Source organism: Orbicella franksi, chromosome 12 (assembly GCF_964199315.1).
Source record: "Orbicella franksi chromosome 12, jaOrbFran1.1, whole genome shotgun sequence".
In the NCBI taxonomy this organism is placed as follows: Eukaryota; Metazoa; Cnidaria; class Anthozoa; order Scleractinia; family Merulinidae; genus Orbicella; species Orbicella franksi.
Window position 1 is genome coordinate 9,461,515 of NC_138156.1, and position 21,629 is coordinate 9,483,143.

Consider the following 21,629-nt stretch of genomic DNA (forward strand, 5'->3'; position numbering starts at 1 on the left):
AAAAAGAGAACATCATGGGAATTAAATTAAAATCATCCGTGACTCAATTTTGTGCATGCCCAAGTCCGCTGCCTTCAAGACCAGCATATATAAAAACCCACGCGGAAAACCTATCGAATGTCTCGCTTCATTTCTTGGCATGTTAAGTAAAACAAGTGTCAACATTTATTACTTCTAAACTTCAGGCGCATTGTGCCCAGAGCCCACGCCTCCCTTAAGCAGCGTTCTCGACCACTGGCCAAGAACTGTAACTTTTGGGCTGAAGAATACCGCTGGTCACAGCAGAGACTTCGTTGGAAACATTACACCGGAGTTCCACAGTATCTACAGCAACTTTTGAATGCAGTCTTCAAAGACTTGAAAGCAGGTTTTCTTTGCTAGTTTCAAACGATGATGAACAATTTTCTATCTTTTTCCACATGCAACAATTGACTAATATTACAGGGCACATTGTAAGAGAATTTATTTTACGAAAATAAAGATGGTTTTCAGTCATAATCATATTTTACGATAACTGCAGAAATTCTCGCGCACTCATTGGCTAATTTTAATTGTTAATAAGCGGACAGACACATGAATTTATAATTTATGCGATGCGTCAACGAGCAAGGGCGGGCAATCTGACAATTTGTTATCGTGAAAAACAAATTGACGTCAGTTTTTAATGCGTCTGTCCTGTTATTGACAACGAATTTCGTCATAGCATTGTCAAAGTAGTCTGCGGCTCTACTCGGCTATCCCCTCGTGGATCCAGAGCTACTTTGACAATGTTATGCCGAAATTTATGATCAATAACAGGACAGACGCATGAGAAACTGACGTCAATTTGTTAAATAGACAACTGACTCGGAAGTAGTTTCTTAGTATTATTATACCCTGCGTTGCAGGCGTAAACCGGGAAGGGGTAGGGAGCCAAAACTCCCCATCTATCTGCGCTTTGCCTCCCCCTCCCAATGAACAACGTACTCATGATTTAAAGATTGATGGGTATTTTAACCAATATCTGGAAATTGCCTACAAGTTAAATTTTCTTGATCCTCAGATGGGCGGGGTGAATAGGGGCAAGCAAACTACCAATCCGCGCCATTTTTTCACCAATCAGCCAATATTTGCGTTCAAATCCGGAATCACATTGTTTGCAAACTTACTGTGGTGTGATTCACAGTCAAAGTTTGTAGGTGTTTGTTTTTGCCTTTTCCCATGGGGCCGCGAACTCCTTCATGTATGTCCTATAGGTACGGGCGGCATCAGAATGCGTGATTTTTGAGCGGTGGCTTAGGCTGAAATAGGGTACAACTTTTGTTTAAAATCAACAACAGATCAACGATCCGTGATATTTTCTCCGAATCCACTCAATTTATCACACAAGTCCTCAATCCGTGCGCATTTTTAAGACCAAATCTGTCGATGCGCAAATCTATTCACCAGACGAGCCCAAACTCAAGCTAGCGTGAAGCATGTAAAGCGTGACCCGTTAGTAAGATGAGATGCAAATTTGTTCGATAACCGCTGACGCTGTCTGATAAATCAGCTCAACTTATTCAGATTCAACTTATTCCGAGTTTCTTCCAAAGGGCTGAAAATCTCGCTTTTGTAACGAAAGAGCCATGTCTGTGATCGAGAAAAACTGGCAAACAACAAAGCCGACTATCAGAGAAAGAAGCAAGCACATGTTCAACAATGATCTCTTCAGCGATGTCAAGTTTGTTGTGCGAGGAGGGCTCAATGGCGAAAGTGAAAGTAAACAAGTGATTCCTGCTCACAAGTTTGTGTTGTCGATTAGCAGTCCTGTGTTTGAAGCCATGTTTTACGGTGAGCTGGCAGAGACTACAGACTCTATTGAACTACCTGACTGTGAGTACGACAGTCTGTTGGAGTTGTTTCGTTACATGTACAGCGATGAAGTGATCTTGAGCGGAAGTAATGTGATGGGAGTGTTGTATTTGGCGAAGAAATACATGGTGCCTTCACTGGCTGATAAAAGCACCGAATATCTGCAAGAAAACTTAGATCCATCAAATGTTTTCAGTATCCTGATCTCTGCTCAGAAATATGAAGAGAAAAACCTGGTGGATCGATGCTGGAAAGTGATTGATAAACAAACGGAAGAGGCTGTGAAATCAGATGGATTTGCGACAATCGAGAGATCTTTACTTGAAGCAGTTGTTGCAAGGGACACTCTGAACATAAAAGAGGTAAATTTGTTCAAAGCAGTCAATCTGTGGGCAGCAAATGAATGTGAGAGACAGGGTTTAACAACCGACGGCGAAAACAAAAGAAGAATTCTTGGAGAATCGATCGTAAAAGGAATACGCTTTCCAGTGATGAAAGAAGTTGAATTCGCCACTGTTGTCATTGATAGCAGAATTTTGACACCAGAGGAAGTTTTCGCCTTTTTCAAATATTACAATTCTGCATTGAATTCTCCTTTGGAATTTTTAGAGTCCGTGAGATCTGGTTTCCACGATGATAGCATTCACCGCTGTCGTAGATTCAGTAGGTTGCAATCTGTAAGAGAAAATGGCTGGAATTATGGACCGGGGAGAGCAGACGGTATTGATTTTACTGTGGATAAAGACATCATGTTGCGTGGACTGTGTTTGTTTGGAAGTGAGAATAATGACTACACAGTGACCTTGACGATAAAGCAAACCGGCACTAAGTTGCCCCTAGCGTCCAAAACAGGAACATTTCCTTCCAAGCTGCTGCAGTACGCAGACGGAGGCTACTACGGATTTGAAATTTTGTTTGATTTTACAGTTGAATGCAAAAAAAACACTCGGTACGAAATCGAAGCTGTTATATCTGGGCCAAAGTCTGGAAGAGGAAATGACGGCATCAGCTCCGTTGTTTGTTCTGGCGTGACATTTACATTCACGGGGAACGCGAATAGTACTAATGGAACTTCTACTGGAATTGGACAATTTCCTGAAGTAATGTTTTCTATGTTACCAAAATCCCACAAAGATTTAAAATAAGTCCTTTCTACAGTGACTTGATTAATGGACGTTGGTGACAAAACTTAGATCGTTTTAATACTCCTTTACATTTAAGACCATTTCATATACGAAACGCCTAATTTTGGAGCTGAGGCTGAACGGTCTTATATTTTTCGCGATTTGAGGCTGAAAACGTTCTTAAGATGTTCTTAAATTTACATGGTATTCAAGGTCAGCTACCTTGATAATACATCAGACTTTGTATCACCTGATGACTTTGATGGTGTGGAAGTTATTTTGGAATAGTTATAAATAAGAACTACTGATTATTACAAACTGAGATGTGTGTAATGCAATAAGAAAATCATTGTTAATGTTACAGAAAACATGCCCTTAAGTATTTGGGTTAATTTTATATTTTTTTACCTTTATTTTATGCTTGTCATTTAATACCTACAAATTAGCAAAATAAAAACGTTCTTAATCGACTCTCAGCCTAAGGAATGTTCTTAACACGTTCTTAAAATTGTGGTTAATGGCAGCCTCAACGTTTTTATAAAAAAAGGCTCTTATATAAAAAAAGAGCGTGACTTAAAAGAAGGTACAAAACTTCGATGAAATGCCACGAAAATCAGAAACGTGATTTGAACACTTCATTAACAGGTGCTAAATACGTAGAGGATATTACCCGGTGGAGCAAAGATATAAATTTTATTTTCGAGTGGTAAAATACAGTTTCTAACACGAGAAAATAAAATCGATATATTCAAGCCATCGCGTAATTTTATTGTGTAGACCAACTGACTGTGTGCGAAAACAAACGCGGAAAGAGGGACATGACGTCATCAATATGTAGTGAGAATATGGAAAATACGCTACTCAGTTCCCGGATGTAGTTTCGTAGAAATTTTACGAGTGGGATATACTTTCCAGTAAAACACAAGTGTCTATGTAATAAAATGTGATTTTATAACGTTTGTATGCTGAGGTGGCAAGCCGTACTGATTGCGTTATCTGCTTTTTTCGTGACAGTGCAAATCACTCACCCACCTCATAGTCACTGTACAACAAGCTCTGTGCTCGAGCGCATAAATAGCAAATGTTTTACTGTTCTTATCAACAACAACAACAACAACAACAGCCTTATTTATCCCTTTCAAAAGAAAACATGGTAAGTTGAACTTGAAAAAAGCTAGGAGGACGTTTAAAGTTTGTTTAGACTCGTATAGGACGCAGTCGGCAGAGGTAGAGCCGAGCAAAGAAGTAAAGTAAATGCAATACCAACACAACGACCAGGGCCAAACCAAACAAAGATCTCTCACTCCCACTTTCGTTTGCGATCCACGATCCAAACTTCAACACAGATAAAGATACCAGAGACTGGGTTACAAATCTGTTCACCTGCCGAACTCAAACTCAGGCTAGCGTGAAGCGTGACCGTTAGTAAGATGAAATCAAATTTGTTCGACCATCGCTGACTAACTGACTAATCAGTTCAATTTATTCAGTGTCAGAGAGCTGAAAATCTCGTTTTTGAAACCACAGAGCCATGTCTGGGATTGAGAACTTTGGATTGAGAAAAACTGGCAAACGACAACGCCGACTATCAGAGAAAGAAGCAAGCACACGTTCAACAATGATCTCTTCAGCGATGTCAAGTTTGTTGTGCGAGGAGGGCCAAATGGCGAAAGTGAAAGCAAACGCAGAAAGCAAGTGATTCCTGCACACAAGTTTGTGCTGTCGATTAGCAGTCCTGTCTTTGAAGCCATGTTTTACGGCGAGCTGGCGGAGACCAAAGACTCTATTGAACTGCCTGACTGTGAGTACGACAGTCTGTTGGAGTTGTTTCGTTACATGTACAGCGATGAAGTGATCTTGAGCGGAAATAATGTGATGGGAGTGTTGTATTTGGCGAAGAAATACATGCTGCCTTCACTCGCTGATAAATGTGCGGAATATCTACACGATAACTTAGATCCATCGAATGTTTTCAGTATCCTGCCACAAGCACAGAAATATCAAGAGAAAAGCCTGGTCGATCAATGCTGGAAAGTGATCGATGAACAGACAGAAGAGGCAGTAAAATCGGATGGATTTGCGACAATCGAGAGATCCTTACTCGAAGCAGTTGTTGTAAGGGACACTCTAAGCGTAAAAGAGGTTAATTTGTTCAAAGCAGTCAATCTGTGGGCAGTAAATGAATGTGAGAGACAGGGTTTAACAACTGATAGCGAAATCAAACGAAGAATTCTTGGAGAATCGATTGTAAAAGGAATACGCTTTCCAGTGATGAAACAAGATGAATTTGTCAATGTTGTCATTGATACATGATAGTAAAATTTTGACATCGGAAGAAGTCATTGCTTTTTTCAAATATTACAATTCAGCGTTGAATTCTCGTTTGGAATTTTCAGGGTCCGTGAGATCTGGTTTCCACGATGATAACATTCACCGCTGTGCTAGATTTCAACATGTATCAGAGAATGGATGGGGTTATGAATGGGGGAGTGCCGACGGTATTTATTTTACTGTGGATAAAGACATCATGTTGCATGGACTGTGTTTGTTTGGAAGTGAGAAAAATGGCTACTCAGTGACCTTGACGATAAAGCAAACCGGCACTAAGAGCAAGTTAGTCCTAGCGTCCAAACAGGAACATTTCCTTCCAAGCTGCTGCAATACGCGAACGGAGACTACTACGGATTTGAAATTTCGTTTGATTCTACAGTTGAATGCAAGAGGAACACAAAGTACGAAATCGAAGCTGTTATATCTGGGCCTCCGTCTTGGGTTGGAAATGACGGCGTCAGCTCTGCGGTTTGTTCTGGTGTGACATTTACATTCACGAACAACGTGAACTGTAGAAATGGATCTTCTTCTGAAAGAGGACAATTTCCTGAAATATTGTTTTCTATGCGGCGCTAATTCCAGTCCGCGTAGATTTAAAATAACTCCCTTCTGCAGTGACTTGAGTAATGGACGTTGTCGAAGGACAATTTCGAGTGACATTTTCTATTTTTTTGGTGATAATACAACAGTTATTACATGCGGTGTTTCCTTCAAAGCTGATCAGCTTCGGAAACATGATTGAACATGTTGTTAACTGACTTAGCTTAAATAATACTGACGAAGTTCTTATTTTAGTAAATTTGCCAATTTCTAGCCATGAGTAAAAATATATTTTCTACATATCAATTTGTCAATCAATTTAGTTTTTGCATGGAGTTAAAGTAGTGCTGAGGTTAATAACCAATGCAATAACTAATTAGCGTCTAACGCAGAAGTCCGCTGGGCTGAAATATTGGCTAATAATACTGATGTAATTTAAAGAAAATAAGGATGGAGTCCAGTCATAATCAAAATAGACAACTCACTCGGAAGTAGTTTCACTCTTAGTATTATTATAGCCTGCGTTACAGGCGTAAACGGGGAAGGGGTAGTGGGGGCAAAAATCTCCCTCCATCCATCAGCGCTTTGTCTCTCCCTCCCCCGTTTAACGCATGCTACGCAGGCTATATTAGGGAGTTACAAAACCACGACGGCAACGGCAACGGAAACGTCACCGAACAAAAGGTTTAATGAGCAGTACAATGGCTGTGCACGTGCGTTATAATTCTTGGTACATTTCTTTGCCGTCCTCTGCACAACAACAACGTGAAATGACCAAATTTTGCGTTGTCTGGAGAACGTGAACCACGACGGCTATTTTGTTTAATTTTTAATTCAAATTTGTCGCTCTGTTCCGGATTTAGTTTTGCGATAGTTTTGACCGTGATAAACGAAGTAAATCACTTTAGAGTATCGCGAGATTCGTAGGTAAAATATAAATTCATTTTTCAATCGACGTTGTCCTCGGCGTCGGCGTCGTAGTTTTGAAAACTCCCTATTATTACGCCCTTCACCCCAGGGGCATACGTAGACAGAAACAAACAACCCGTCTTTGAGACAAATGAACAACGTCCTCAAGATTTAAAGATTAATGGGTATTTTAACCAGGATCTGGAAGTTGCCTACAAGTTAAATTTGCTTGATCCTCAGATGGGCGGGGTGAATAGGGGTGAGCAAACTACCAATCCGTGCCATTTTTTCACCAATATTTGCGTTCAAATACGGAACCACATTGTTTGCAAACTTACTGCGGTGTGATTCACAGTCAAAGTTGGTACGTGCTTATTTTTGCCTTTTCCCGTGGGGTCGTGTACTCCTTCATATATGCCCTATAAGTATGGACAGCATCAGAATGCATGAGTTTTTAGCGGTGGATTGGTCTGAAATAGGGTACACCTTTTGTTTCAGATCAAGAACGATCCGCCATATTTTCGAAATCCCCGAATAAACTCAATTTATCGCGCAGATCCTCAATCCGTGCGCATTTTTAAGACCAAATCTGTCGATGCGCAAATCAATTCACCAGACGAACCCAAACTCAAGCTAGCGTGAAGCGTGACCCGTTAGGAAAATGAGATGCAAATTTGTTCGATCACCGCTGACGCTGTCTGACAAATCAGCTCAACTTGTTAAGTTTCAACTTAATCAGTTCAACTTATTCAGAGTTTCTTCCAGAGAGCTGACAATCTCGCTGTTGTAACGCAAGAGCCATGTCTGTGATCGAGAAAAACTGGCAAACAACAAAGCCGACTATCAGACAAAGAAGCAAGCACATGTTCAACAATGATCTCTTCAGCGATGTCAAGTTTGTTGTGCGAGGAGGGGGCAATGGCCAAAGTGAAAGTGAACAAGTGATTCCTGCTCACAAGTTTGTGCTGTCGATTAGCAGTCCTGTGTTTGAAGCCATGTTTTACGGTGAGCTGGCGGAGACTACAGACTATTGAACTACCTGACTGTGATTACGACAGTCTGGTGGTTTTGTTTCGTTACATATACAGCGATGAAGTGATCTTGAGCGGAAGTAATGTGATGGGAGTGTTGTATTTGGCGAAGAAATACATGGTGCCTTCACTGGCTGATAAATGCATTGAGTATCTACAAGATAACTTAGATCCATCAAATGTTTTCAGCATCTTGCCCTCTGCTCAGAAATACGAAGAGAAAAACCTGATGAATCGATGCTGGAAAGTGATCGATAAACAGACAGAAGAGGCTGTGAAATCAGATGGATTTGCGACAATCGAGAGATCCTTACTTGAAGCAGTAGTTGTAAGGGACACTTTGAGCATAAAAGAGGTACATTTGTTCAAAGCAGTCAATGTGTGGGCAGTAAATGAATGTGAGAGACACGGCCTAACAACCGATGGCGAAATCAAAAGAAGAATTCTTGGAGAACCGATCGTAAAAGGAATACGCTTTCCAGTGATGAAAGAAGGTGAATTTGCCGATGCTGTCCTTGATAGTAAAATTTTGACACCACAGGAAGTCGTCGCCTTTTTCAAGTATTACAATTCAACTTTGAATTCTCCTCTGGAATTTTCAGAGTCCGTGAGATCTGGTTTCCACGATGATAACATTCACCGCTGTGGTAGATTTAACTCTGTATCAATAAATGTATTTGGTTATAACTCGATGAGGGCCGACAGTATTGATTTTACTGTGGATAAGGACATCATGTTGTATGGACTGTGTTTGTTTGGAAGTGAGAATAACGACTACCCAGTGACTTTGACTATAAAGCAAACCCTGCCTAAGCTAACCCTAGCGTACAAGACAGGAACATTTTCTTCCAAGCTGTTGCTGCGCGGGAACGGAAACTATTACGGATTTGACCTTTTGTTTGATTCTACAGTTAAATGCAAAAAGAACACCAAGTACGAAATCGAAGCTGTTATATCTGGGCCATGGGCTTGGACAAGAATTGAACGCGCCAGCATTGCTGTTTGTTCTGACGTGAGATTTACATTTACGAACAACGCGAATAGTAGTAATGGAACTACTGTTGAAGAGGGACAAATTTTTGAAATATTGTTTTCTGTGCTGCCCTAATCACGCGTAGATTTAAAATAATTATCTCCTTTCCGGCTGCAATGACTTGAGTAATGGACGTTGTCGAAGGACAATTTCGAATGACATTTTCTAGTTTTTTGGTGATAATATTACAGTTACTTGCTACATGCCGTGTTTCCTTCAAAACCGACCAGCTTCGGAAACATGATCTAACATGATGTTAACTGACTTGCGTTCAAATTCATTATATATTATCCTTTTAAATAACAGTGATGAAGTTCGTATTTTAGTAAATTCGCCAATTTCTAGCCAGGAGTAAAAATATATTTTCTGTACATCAATTTCTCAAATCGGCTTTTGGAGTTAAAGTAGTGGTAAGGCTAATAACCAATGTCTAATTAGCCTCGTACGTAAAGTCCTTTGGGTGAAACGTTACTGAATGTGTCTTGATACAGCTTTTTCTGGGCCATACCAAGCATTTTCAATCAACTTTTGTAAGTCTCACCTTCATGGGATCGAAGTGATAATCATACCAGTAACTGGAAATAGATTGAAGTTTGGTACAATCTTATGGCAATTGATATTTCCATGGAAACGATGAACAAAAAAGGAATTGAAAATCGACAAAACACGAATTTTGCGCAAATCCAAGGTGATCTATAAAACCTAGTGCCGATGTAGAGCAAGTAGAAGAAAGTTTAACAAGAATAAACATTTTAAATAAAAAGTAAATCGCACTAACATTTCAAATGATACCTTTGTTTTTGCATAGCAATAGTAAATGGACTAACAGTTGAACACTGTTTCGACAAAATTGCTTCAAACAATAACAAAATGTATCTTAAAGTTATCGAGAAAGAATTGAAAATCGACAAAACATGAATTTTGCGCGAATCCGAGGTGATCTATAAAACCTAGTGCCGATGTAGAGCAAGTAGAAGAAAGTTTAACAAGAATAAACATTTTAAATAAAAAGTAAATCGCACTAACATTTCAAATTATACTTTTGTTTTTGCATAACAATAGTAAATGGACTAACAGTTGAACACTGTTTTGACAAAATTGCTTCAAACAATAACAAAATGTATCTTAAAGTTGTTTTAAAGCCATGAAAGTTATGTTGGTTTTCTTTTCCACGAATGCTAACCACAAAAATCAGCAGCACATCAAACACTTGCAAAATAGAAACTACCTAAAAAGAAATTGGCGTAACAAAATAAAAAGCGCACAGCAATTTTCGATTGCGTGCTGTAAAACCAAAACCAACATTATCACAAACAATCTAACGTAGGGTTTGTACTCTTTTAATCTTTCAAAATTCCATGACTTTCCATGACCTTTTCCGTGGCTTTTCTGAGTTTTCCATGACCAAAGTTAAGTAGCTATTCTAACAGTAGTATCAAAACAATCACTCATTTAACATATTTTCCAGCATTATATTGGAAAAATGCCTGCTTGTGTCTATTTGTACTGTAATTAAAACCTGTTTCAGACTCATCTGTTATTTTTTTCGATTTTTTTGTCTTTTTGCCTTTTTATTCCCAGATAGCATATTGCTTTTCCATGAATTTCCATGACCCGCACTTAAATTCCATGACTTTCCAGGCCTGGAAATTGAAATAATAAATTCCACGACTTTCCAGGTTTTCCATGAACTGCACTAACCCTGCAACGCACCAATCAAAACTTGAACTAATTATACGTGCACATGTAGCTGACGCAAACCGCGGGAAAACGTCTGGGAACGAGTCACTATTGGTTTTGGTTTCACTTCTGATTGGATAAAAGTGTTGCATGAGTTCTTTTAAGCCAATCATGTTGCGTTGCAAAGCAAACCCAGTTATTTTTCAACACTCAAGTGAAAACCACTGTATTAATGGGAAATTTTACAGTTACTGATGGACGTACTTTTGTTCTTGTCAAGGAGAAGCATCTCAAGAGATTTGGGTGTTGACGCCTACAACAAACAAATTGACAATTATTGTACAGAAATATTTCTGCCCCTATCCATTTTCCATTGAAAATAATAATAATAACAACAACAACAACAATAAGAATAGTAATAGTAATAAAAGGTAGCTAAAAACTACTTTAAGTGGAACTCTATTTATGCAAATGCTGCAATCTGTTCGGCTGAGCTATCATACACTGTCAGCCATTTATAGAGTGCAAGTGAGCAGTGGCTTCAGGTCGCTTACACAATGGCAACGTTTTTCTTGCTTACCGAAGTTTAGGAGGACGATTTAGAAACAGTACTATACAATTGAATTTAGGAGAAGATTGTAATTAGAGAAAAGCACTGTCAAGTGACTTTAAACCTCAAAGTTGTTGACTAAATTGGCATCAGCGCGCGTACCCAGCTGCAGGTTTCAAATGCCAATTCATTCCGCTTGCGATTTCACTAAAGCGTGATAGTTACTGAAAATGCTTCATTATCTGGCGGAGAGTTACAAAGAACTCTGACTAGTAAATCAATTAGATTATTCGCTCTCAATTTCTACCTCCAGCCTCATCAACTAACACCGCACAGAAATATCGAGCTCATAATCTAATTATAATATTTAGTCAATGCTGATGTGAAGTGACTATTATCATTGATTGACAATATATTTATTTCATTTTCCTTATTACGATATAACAACTCTGAAATTAAAACATATTAAAAACTGACAAAAATCAAAACGCACCATTTTTTCTCCATCTCCGCTTTCCTCGCTTGTTGAGAATTCTATTGACTTTAAAATGCTGAAAAACAACCACATAAACATACATGTACTAGCGCCTCAATTTAACAGAAGCAAAAATATACAATGGTAAGCAACTAGTAAACTTATAAATCTAACTGGAGGACAAAACATTATTTTATTGATAACAACGGAGACAACTGAACAAGATAACCCGTCTTCTCTTTCTAAACTCAACCTTCTTCTGTATTAAGGTTATTCCCCAGTATTGCGTTGCGCATCCCTACTGCGCATAATTTCACTTGTGATTAGCGCGCGCGCATTAAAAAAATGGCGGCTTTTTCTTTACAGCTGGACCTCGCCATAGAAGTAAATCGTCATTTTCTCGCAAACGAGTATGGTGACCTATCATTTTTTTCTGTTGTTTTGAATTGAGTAATAAATTTCTCTGTGTAAAATAAATATGGACCAATTCTCAGTGTAGAACAAAAAGCAATCGTTGGAAACGTGAATTTAGTAAGCAATCGTGACTACAATCATTGTGCTATTATAAGGATTTTTATGGGTATAAACAAGGTGCTGTTGCTCCTAAACGAACATGGGGACCCCTCATTTTTATTTCAAAATTTAAGTTCCTATAATATAAACAGTCAATAGGCAAAGTTTCACAAAAATCTCAGTGCAGGTTCTATTTCAGTGGAATGACCTTAACTACATCTGGATTTATTTTTAATATTTTTTGGATGGAGGAAAGAGCAAAAACACATCTTTAAACACAAAGCAAACGTATAATTAATGTTATTTATTTTATTCTTGTTGTTTTCCAATCCATAGACCCTTATCATAAATTATCATAATAAATAAATAATCTTTGATAAGGAGGCCTACGTCACAAAGTGGTTTACAGAATGGTCCTCTATTAGTATTAAACAAAAGCAAGTCTAGGAAAAATGAGCTGGATTTTAAAAAACTAATATATAACTATACAGAACTAAAAATATAAAAAGTATTAATAGATAACAACAAAAGGAGACAATATTAAAAAAAAAACTTTGCATTATGCTCACTACATTAAACTACAAATTAAAGTTTGGCTTTGGAGCGGACACTCTTAAAATTAATGTCGCTAAGGAGTTACACATATCTGTAGCAAAATTTAGAGTGGTCCAATGTCCCCATCTTCTTCTTGGTCCCTAATGTCCCCATCTGTCCCCATCTTCTAAATTTGAATAACTTAGAGTACTTAAGGCTTTGTACATGTACATCCTTAGCCTCATACTGATGTTTCCAAACAAAGGATTTGTCACAATAATGTGAGGCTTAGGATGTATAAGTATTGTTATTCAAATATCCGCCATTTATGCAAAGGATCTAATTTGCTGACTCCAAATCATGTTTTGTTTTGTTTTTTTACCTCAGCTCTCTTTTGATTTCTTCATAGTTACTCTGTGTATCAAGCTTTGCCTCCTGGTTTAGAAGTAAGCAAAAGAAAATAGAAATTAAACAAACAATATTCAACTCAAAAGCGCTACGTCCATGATAAAGGTTTCCATTTTGAAAACTCCTTGTCAAGAATGACATATTCCTCTACTTCACTTAGCTTAACTAAACTACACAATTAGTGTACATGTAACAGCATAGCAACAACTGTGAACATTATAAGTACATATACATATAAATAACATTAATGTGCGCAGGTACATGTACCTTCTATTAACTATTTTTTAGTTAATGCAAGGAGTTCATTCAGTTTAAATACATGTAGATTTTCGAGTATAATCTGCACCCTGTAAAAATTTCCCCTATTGGTATGTTATTTATTACTTAATATGTGCAGCATTGCTGCACAAGAATCTATGATTTTCAGAGTCACAAATTTTGCAAGATAACAATAATGACAGTTCACAATACATTTACCAACTTGTATATTGTATGGTTTATTGTACAGTATTTTGTACACCTGTGGCTGTTGACAGTTCTAAATATTATGGACCTTTTTGGCGATATGGCGGCCATTTTGAATTCTATTTTTTCAAATAGCTATTATGGGAATATAGATTTGGCAGACATTACCAACTGCTGAAGTGCTGTGGTTTTGCTAGCAAGTTGATCTTCTAATCTGCCAATCTGTAACAAAGTAAAAAATTGGTGAAAAGACGAAAGTGAGAAATACAACATAATTTACTGGTGTGTACAATGTACAATGTTTTCAATAACAAACAATAACACCACCCAGTGAAATACTGCACTGAAACGGAGTTCATACTCTCTTTTAATCTTTCAAGATTCCATGACTTTCCATGACCTTTTCCATGACTTTTCTGAAAGTTAAGTTGCTATTCTCACGGTAGTATCAAAACAATCACTCATTTAACATATTTTCCAGCATTATAATGGATAAAATGCCTGCTTGTGTCTATTTGTACTGTAATTAAAGCCTGTTTCAGACTCATCTATTGTTTTTTGTTTTTAATTTTTTTTTGTCTTTTTGCCTTTTTTTTCTCAGTTCTAAAGCATAATGCTTTTTCATCACTTTCCATGACTCGCACTTAAATTCCATGACTTTCCAGACCTGCTAATTGAAAATTGTAATAAATTCTATGACTTTCCAGGTTTTCCATGACCGGTAGGAACCCTGTGAAATCTACCTAGAATGTGCAGTTCCATAAAATATCCGTATGGTCCACCCCGAGAAAGGTTGATGGGAATTCCACCGGGGAGAGTCAGAGGGGTTTCAAAAGGCAAAATTCTTAAAGTAAAGTATGAATTGCTAACCCAGAATTTCCCAAGGGGTGGGGGCTTCAAACTAAAAAACCCTCTGTGGGAGGGGTATGGATGTTTTATGGGAAAACACAATCTGTCCTTGCTCAGTTCAAAAAAATCTTACAGGAGGAATTAAGGGGAAAAAATCTATGAGATTCAAAACTTGGACTTCTCATTGCATTTTACCCTTACACAACAGATGCAAAATTAATGAAGACTGTTTGCCAAATCTAAATTTCCTTGGTTGACATGAATGGTAAAAGTTACTATATACAGTGCTGTGAGAGCAACTGAAGACAAATTTGTGATATAGCATGATGAAATCAAGACTGTACATGTAGCACATGTCAAAACAGCACTATGCAAAATTGGACTGTTGGGCACCTTAAACGCACAGTATAGAGATACAGCTGAAGAGTTAGAAAAATTTTGAATTCATTTGTTACCTCATTTGCTCCTGATTCTTTCAATCTGCTCTGTGTCACTTGTAAATGCTGCACATCACTTACTAGCTGAGATATCTGTTAGGAATAATTATCAGAAAATAAATTCAATTTTTGATGAAAAATATTGACATTTTACACTCAGTACCCTCTGTTCCGCCCTTGAGTGGAACCCTCAGGGGTTCAGAAGAAGAGGCCGCCCAAAGCAATCCTGGAGGCAAAGTGTGCAAGATGAGCTTGCCAAGAAGAATATCTCTTGGATAGAGGCAAAGAGAACTGCCAAAAATAGAGTCAGGTGGAGGTCCATGGTTGATGCCCTATGCTCCCCATCAGGAGTGAAGATGGCCTAATGTAATGTACTCTACCCTTGGAATACTGGAAGCTGACGTAGAAAGGGCAAGTCAGGTGAAGATCCTAAATTATCTTACATGATGTATAAACTGAATTCAGTACTGTTCTTCTCCCTGAGCAGATTTCAGGGTTTTTTCAATTATGTATATTTTTTATCAGTCATGGCATTGCACGTGGCTAAAATGCTCTCTTTACGTTGTGTTACAGCACTGTATTGTATGTGCAGGCATTTTGACCTGGATAGAGGACCTACATACATAGTACATGAAAACCAGCTACATGAAGGCTGATATGACTTCCTCTCTAAATATCGTCATTTAAATGAGATTTTACAGTCACGCCAGTAAAATATAGTTAATGGAGCGTGACGTACATTCTGAATGAGCTGTTCATGGCGGCATCACTTTCTATAGAGCTATTAAGCAGTTATATTCCAAAGGTTAACAAACTGTAAGCCTTATTGTAGCTGAACCTAAAACATTGTAGCTTTGTTATCTTCTGAACATTATAACGTACCATAGCATTGGTGCAAAGCATTAAAGCACTATTCATGTTTAAGATGTTACACGTGTTAGAGTAAGCTGTTTGGTAGTACAGCCTTTTCTACTGGCTTACAAGCAGACGAACATCTCCATATAAAAGCTCGGAAAACTGTTCAGAGTCCATTCTGAGTTCGTCTAAGCAACATAGCTATTACTTATTGTAAATCTATTGTTTAATTTTCCCTCCCTCCCTCCCTTTGGAGACGAGGTTGGTCATGTATTCCTGCATAATAAACAAAGGGTCACTCCTGTGTGGTGCGGTTAAGTCTGCGCAGCGACTTCCCCCAAGCTTGTTGTTTTTTCATCGCCTTTGAACATCGCTTGCTAACCGATACTCTTGTCTGATCCAGCATGTGCTGTCTGTCATTCAGCTTGTAGTGCTGGGGAGATAAGTGAGGTTGTTTTGTCACGCTATCGCCGGAAGTCGCATGGGCTAACCAAACGCAAGGCAGTGTTCCCCCATTAACGCCACCACAAGTTGTTTGTATTTGAGTAATAGCTCTGGTTCAATTGCAAGTCACCACGGTTAACTTACTTTTGCTAGGAACAATGACATTAATATTATTTAGATGCGACATTCTTCACAAGTGTTACAGATTACACTTCACCTGAGAACACTGAGCTTCATACACACTGTAGCAACAGTCCTGAGTTGAAATCCTGTTGACAAGCCCTAATTTCCCTTTGGCTTTCTTTGAAATACATACATTGCCTTCAGATAAGAGGATTAACAAATTATTTTAATTTCGTTTTCGATAATAACACATGCAATTAAACTAACCTGTCTTTCTTTGGCTGCCAACTCATGTTCCAAGCTTGAACGTGAGATTGCATCAATTGCTTCAGTCTACATCATTTACAAGAGAAAATAAGAAGGCTCATTCAAAATACAGTGTACAATTCTGTACACTCATTCATTCATTCATTCTAAAATGAGTATAACATACCAAAACTTTCCACCTGTATACAAGCTGATATTCTTTAATTTGTAGCACCACAAACATGAATAAAAATTTAAGAATGCATCAACTTAGTATGGGCACTATGATTTCCACATGCAAAAATAATTTATTTCTTCTATTTCTGTCTTTTGATAACAACTTGCAATAAGTTCACACACATCATTTTTATTTGAAACAGTATCAACTTCATGAACTGTGTAATTGTGCCTTTCATCTTTTTCTCAACTTCCTTTTCAATGTCACTGACAATTATTTGAACATGCTGTGATCACATCTAATCTGTCACCATGCACTGGACTCCACCAAGAAATACTGATAATGGAGAGTAGAAACGACAGGAGTGTGGAGTCAGCTGGGGAGAGGTAAGGAAGAAAACAAAAGACAGGCAGCCATGGCAGTCTCTTGTCATGTCCTTATGCACCCAGAGGAACAAGGGGACGTGAGTGAAAGTGAGTGCTATGATCACAAACAAGCAGCTTGTTTGACACTTAAGATACTAAAACAAGACAGCATGGTGAAAATATAAAGTTTACTATAGACTAATAGTTATGACTACACTGCCAAACATATCAACATTTGTTGTAATCTTACCATGCTTGGCCTTCCTGAGTCACTTGCATTCTGAAATAAAATCATAACACAAAGATACAAATAATTCATAAGCAAGTGATTCTGACAGAGAGTTGAAAGTTAGCTGAAGTCCATTTAAAAGACACGCAGAAGTTGAACAAACCTGTAATGCACTTTGTGCAGCAACAAGCTCTTCCCGCAGAGATTCAACTTGTCTTTCAGCACTCAGTGCTCTCTGTAGGAAAAAAACAAAGATACTAGAGAATTTTTTTCAGGCATATTTTATTTCCTTTTCCACAATGTGAGATACAAACACATCAAGCAAATCATGCTTATTCAAGCAGCTGTCCATGTGTGAAGTAGACCACAGTCACACAATAAAATTAACTATCATTAACAGTGACTGTTTCTCTGAAGGCCACAAAAACGTGAGAAGAAAAGAGGTACAGGTAGGACGAAAGAAAAAGAGGTATGAGGCATACTTTCAAGTTGCCAACCAAACGTAATCACTGACAATAGGCTGTGTAAGAGTTTTGTTGCACTACATGTAAATTAATTATTGTCAATAATGTTTACCTGATTTGCTCTCTCTACATCGGCTTCCAGTATTTCAATTTCTGAAGACCTTCAAGTTGTAAACAGAGGAGAGAACTGAACTTAATCAGTAAAACACAACCACATGGAAACTAAAACATTATTGTAAAGGATCTGCTGTAGTTTAGTTAGTTAGTAAAGTTTAATACTTTAGTTAGTTAGTTTTACATTAAAGATTAGTGAAAAAACTGAGCAACGACGTTTTGGTGTCATCCTGGCACCATTTTCAAATTAAAAAATATTTGTGCGAAAAGTAAACTAATTTATACCAATGGTAGAGGTGCGAAATTGAATAAATTAAATTAAGATTAAGATAGCTGTTCAATGTTCATGTTCATTCCAATGAGGTGTCAAACACTGGTAATGAGTTCAGTGTCTGTTCAAAGCCTAAACAAATACTTTTGCGTGAATGGAGTCTGACTGTGTGTTAAGGCTCGGTTTCTTCTTGCGAATCCACAACATTTCGTGGATCAAGTAATCGAACTTTCCCTGACATTTCTTTAGGATCTTAAAGTTGTTAGTCAGGTCACCAACTGTATCAACTCGGTGTTCATTTTGAAGGTGTTTTCCAATGGCGGTAAATCGGTGTTCCTCAATGCGCTTGTAAAGATGACGGCTAGTGTAACCGACGTATTCTGCATCACACAGAAGCCGGTGTTCAGAAGCCGTAAAATTGGCGATGATCTCAAAGTACAAGAGCCAAAACCACCTTTGATCAATCAACAGTGCGTTGTTTATAACTATATATGTGATCTGTGTGATGCAGAATACGTCGGTTACACTAGCCATCATCTTTACAAGCGCATTGAGGAACACTGATTTACCGCCATCGGAAAACACCTTCAAAATGAACACCGAGTTGATACAGTTGGTGACCTGACTAACAACTTTAAGATCCTAAAGAAATGTCAGGGAAAGTTCGATTACTTGATCCACGAAATGTTGTGGATTCGCAAGAAGAAACCGAGCCTTAACACACAGTCAGACTCCATTCACGCAAAAGTATTTGTTTAGGCTTTGAACAGACACTGAACTCATTACCAGTGTTTGACACCTCATTGGAATGAACATGAACATTGAACAGCTATCTTAATCTTAATTTAATTTATTCAATTTCGCACCTCTACCATTGGTATAAATTAGTTTACTTTTCGCACAAATATTTTTTAACTTGAAAATGGTGCCAGGATGACACCGAAACATCGTTGCTCAGTTTTTTCGCTAATCTTTATTGTTAACTGTATTTCCAAATTTAATCTTATAAGAATTTTACAACGCGAAAACCAGCTGCAGTACTTCAGGCGACTTGAAGACTGCAGCAAGAAACAAATCCAATGCGATGGAGCCATCAAGTTTCTTCAGCTCTGCCAGAATTTCGAACTAACTCCTACCTTCGCCAAAGTTGATCAAACAAAGCATATGAAATGGTCAAAGGCTTCCGAGCAATTTTCAACTAATGTCATCGCAGAAGAACTAAGGGCAAAAGTAAAGCAAAATGCGACACTGAAGAAGGAACTTAACGGAATCTACGTTGAAATACGCCGGAATTGTTCATCGCTCCAATACATGTGCATCCTGAGAACGATGGTTAACCTCCGCAAAAAGCACTATGAGAAAATGATGAGCGGTCATATCAACAAAATCATGAAGCTGCTAAACAAAGATCACGATGTGGATAAACATATCCAGAACATTTCCTCCTACAAGCTTTCATTCTTCCAGAAGCTTGTTCTGTGTCGAGGTTTGAAGTTTTCCTTGCCGCAACGCATCTCTTCAATGGACATTCAAGCTAGCTTCGAGAAAGCCTTCTGGCAACTGGAGCCTTCATTATCCGATGATAAGAAGGAATTAGCTGTGGCGACCCTTCGATCGATTGCGCTTAACTACATCGAGTGCAAAGCCCCCAAACCACCGAAAGCGCTACAAAGAGCTATTGAGCAACTAAAACGAAGAGATGACATCGTAATCACGAAACCAGATAAAGGTACAGGAGTAGTTGTTATGGATAAGGCAGAATATGTTCGCCTTTTGAGTGAATCTTCCATCAACGATACAGCTAAATTTACCGCCGTAAGTTCGGAGAGACCCAAGACGCGTGGACGACCGCTCAAAAACTACCACCCTTTACTGCAGAAAGAGAAACACCTTGAATCTGTCGTGCGCAAAATTCTCCCAAAACAGATTGCCGACTCAGTTTGCCCGAAAGGATCACGACTCGCCCATCTTTATGGTCTGCCAAAGACTCATAAAGAAAAACTGGCGATGAGGCCCATTCTATCCGCCACAAGTACTTACAACTTCGCCCTCGCGAGATGGCTCGACGATAAACTGAAGCTCCTGTCGATTAACAACTACACAATATCTGACACATTTTCCTTCGCTGATGAGATTCACAATCTGAGCCTCAACGAATCTGACATCCTAGTATCTTATGATGTCTCTTCGCTATTTACGAACGTCCCACTACAAGAAACCATCGAGATCCTTGCTGATAGAGCTTTTGTTGACAACTGGTTCAACAAAACACACCATCTAAACATCAGCAAAGCTGATCTAATTGAACTGTTGTCAGTAGCAACAAAGGACCAGCTATTTCAATTTAACGGTCAACTCTACCAACAAATTGATGGAGTAGCGATGGGCTCTCCCTTGGGTCCCCTAATGGCCAATACTTTTCTTTGTTCTATCGAGGAAAAGCTACAAAACGAGAACAAGTTGCCAGACTTCTACAGACGCTACGTGGATGATACACTAGCCACAATGAAAGACATACCAACCGCAGAAGCCTTTCTGAAGACTTTGAACAACTGTCATCCATCCATATCCTTCACCATGGAGATTGCATCTAACGGTAAGCTACCATTTGTCGGCATTGAAATATGCAAGAAGGGCTGCAAGCTGGTAACAAGTGTTTACCGTAAACCCACAAACACTGGTCTCCTCTTACACCACCAAAGTCATGTCGACAACCGCTATAAAAGATCTTTAGTTAAAACCATGTTAAACCGTGCTTACCGCTTGTCCTCAACATGGGAACTATTCTCAACAGAATGCGAACGCCTTAAACTGATCTTTTCTAACCTCAAGTACTCAGATTCTCTTGTGAACTCCACCATCACCCGTTTCGTTAATTCAGTGATGTCACCAGACACAAGATCAACGCCTCCAACAGAGAATATCTACCGCATTGTCCTACCTTTTAAAGACCAGAAATCAGCGGACATAGTAAAGAAACATCTCTCGGACTTGAGTAATAAACTTGATCACAAACTACAGCCGGTGTTCAGAAGCTGTAAAATTGGCGATGATCTCAAAGTACAAGAGCCAAAACCACCTTTGATCAATCAACAGTGCGTTGTTTATAACTATATATGTGATCTGTGTGATGCAGAATACGTTGGTTACACTAGCCGTCATCTTTACAAGCGCATTGAGGAACACCGATTTACCGCCATCGGAAAACACCTTCAAAATGAACACCGAGTTGATACAGTTGGTGACCTGACTAACAACTTTAAGATCCTAAAGAAATGTCAGGGAAAGTTCGATTGCTTGATCCACGAAATGTTGTGGATTCGCAAGAAGAAACCGAGCCTTAACACACAGTCAGACTCCATTCGCGTAAAAGTATTTGTTTAGGCTTTGAACAGACACTGAACTCATTACCAGTGTTTGACACCTCATTGGAATGAACATGAACATTGAACAGCTATCTTAATCTTAATTTAATTTATTCAATTTCGCACCTCTACCATTGGTATAAATTAGTTTACTTTTCGCACAAATATTTTTTAACTTGAAAATGGTGCCAGGATGACACCGAAACATCGTTGCTCAGTTTTTTTGCTAATCTTTATTGTTAACTGTATTTCCAAATTTAATC

At 38.5% G+C, this 21,629-nt stretch overlaps 2 protein-coding genes and 3 pseudogenes across 2 annotated transcripts in view; 4 read left to right on the forward strand and 1 right to left on the reverse strand.

Moving 5' to 3' along the window:
- LOC145464118 (protein CASP-like) overlaps window positions 1–21,629 on the reverse strand; it is a 36,427-nt gene that overhangs the window by 8,590 nt on the left and 6,208 nt on the right. Inside the window, exons 10-18 of the mRNA XM_081447930.1 lie at window positions 17,729–17,777; window positions 17,316–17,387; window positions 17,174–17,203; window positions 16,402–16,467; window positions 14,731–14,805; window positions 13,595–13,648; window positions 12,936–12,988; window positions 11,525–11,582; window positions 10,746–10,794 (exon numbers count right to left, since the gene is read on the reverse strand). Coding sequence (XP_081304056.1) covers window positions 10,746–10,794; window positions 11,525–11,582; window positions 12,936–12,988; window positions 13,595–13,648; window positions 14,731–14,805; window positions 16,402–16,467; window positions 17,174–17,203; window positions 17,316–17,387; window positions 17,729–17,777 — 506 coding nt within the window. The remainder of the gene's footprint in view (window positions 1–10,745; window positions 10,795–11,524; window positions 11,583–12,935; window positions 12,989–13,594; window positions 13,649–14,730; window positions 14,806–16,401; window positions 16,468–17,173; window positions 17,204–17,315; window positions 17,388–17,728; window positions 17,778–21,629) is intronic.
- LOC145464132 (BTB/POZ domain-containing protein 6-B pseudogene) lies at window positions 4–3,546 on the forward strand (annotated as a pseudogene).
- Window positions 3,159–6,607, forward strand: LOC145463597 (BTB/POZ domain-containing protein 6-like; annotated as a pseudogene).
- On the forward strand, window positions 7,466–8,876 carry LOC145463812 (BTB/POZ domain-containing protein 6-B-like; annotated as a pseudogene).
- LOC145463776 (uncharacterized) lies at window positions 19,420–21,400 on the forward strand. The gene has a single exon (XM_081447567.1). It carries the CDS (start codon window positions 19,523–19,525, stop codon window positions 21,383–21,385), a length of 1,863 nt encoding a protein of 620 aa, XP_081303693.1. The 5' UTR covers window positions 19,420–19,522; the 3' UTR covers window positions 21,386–21,400.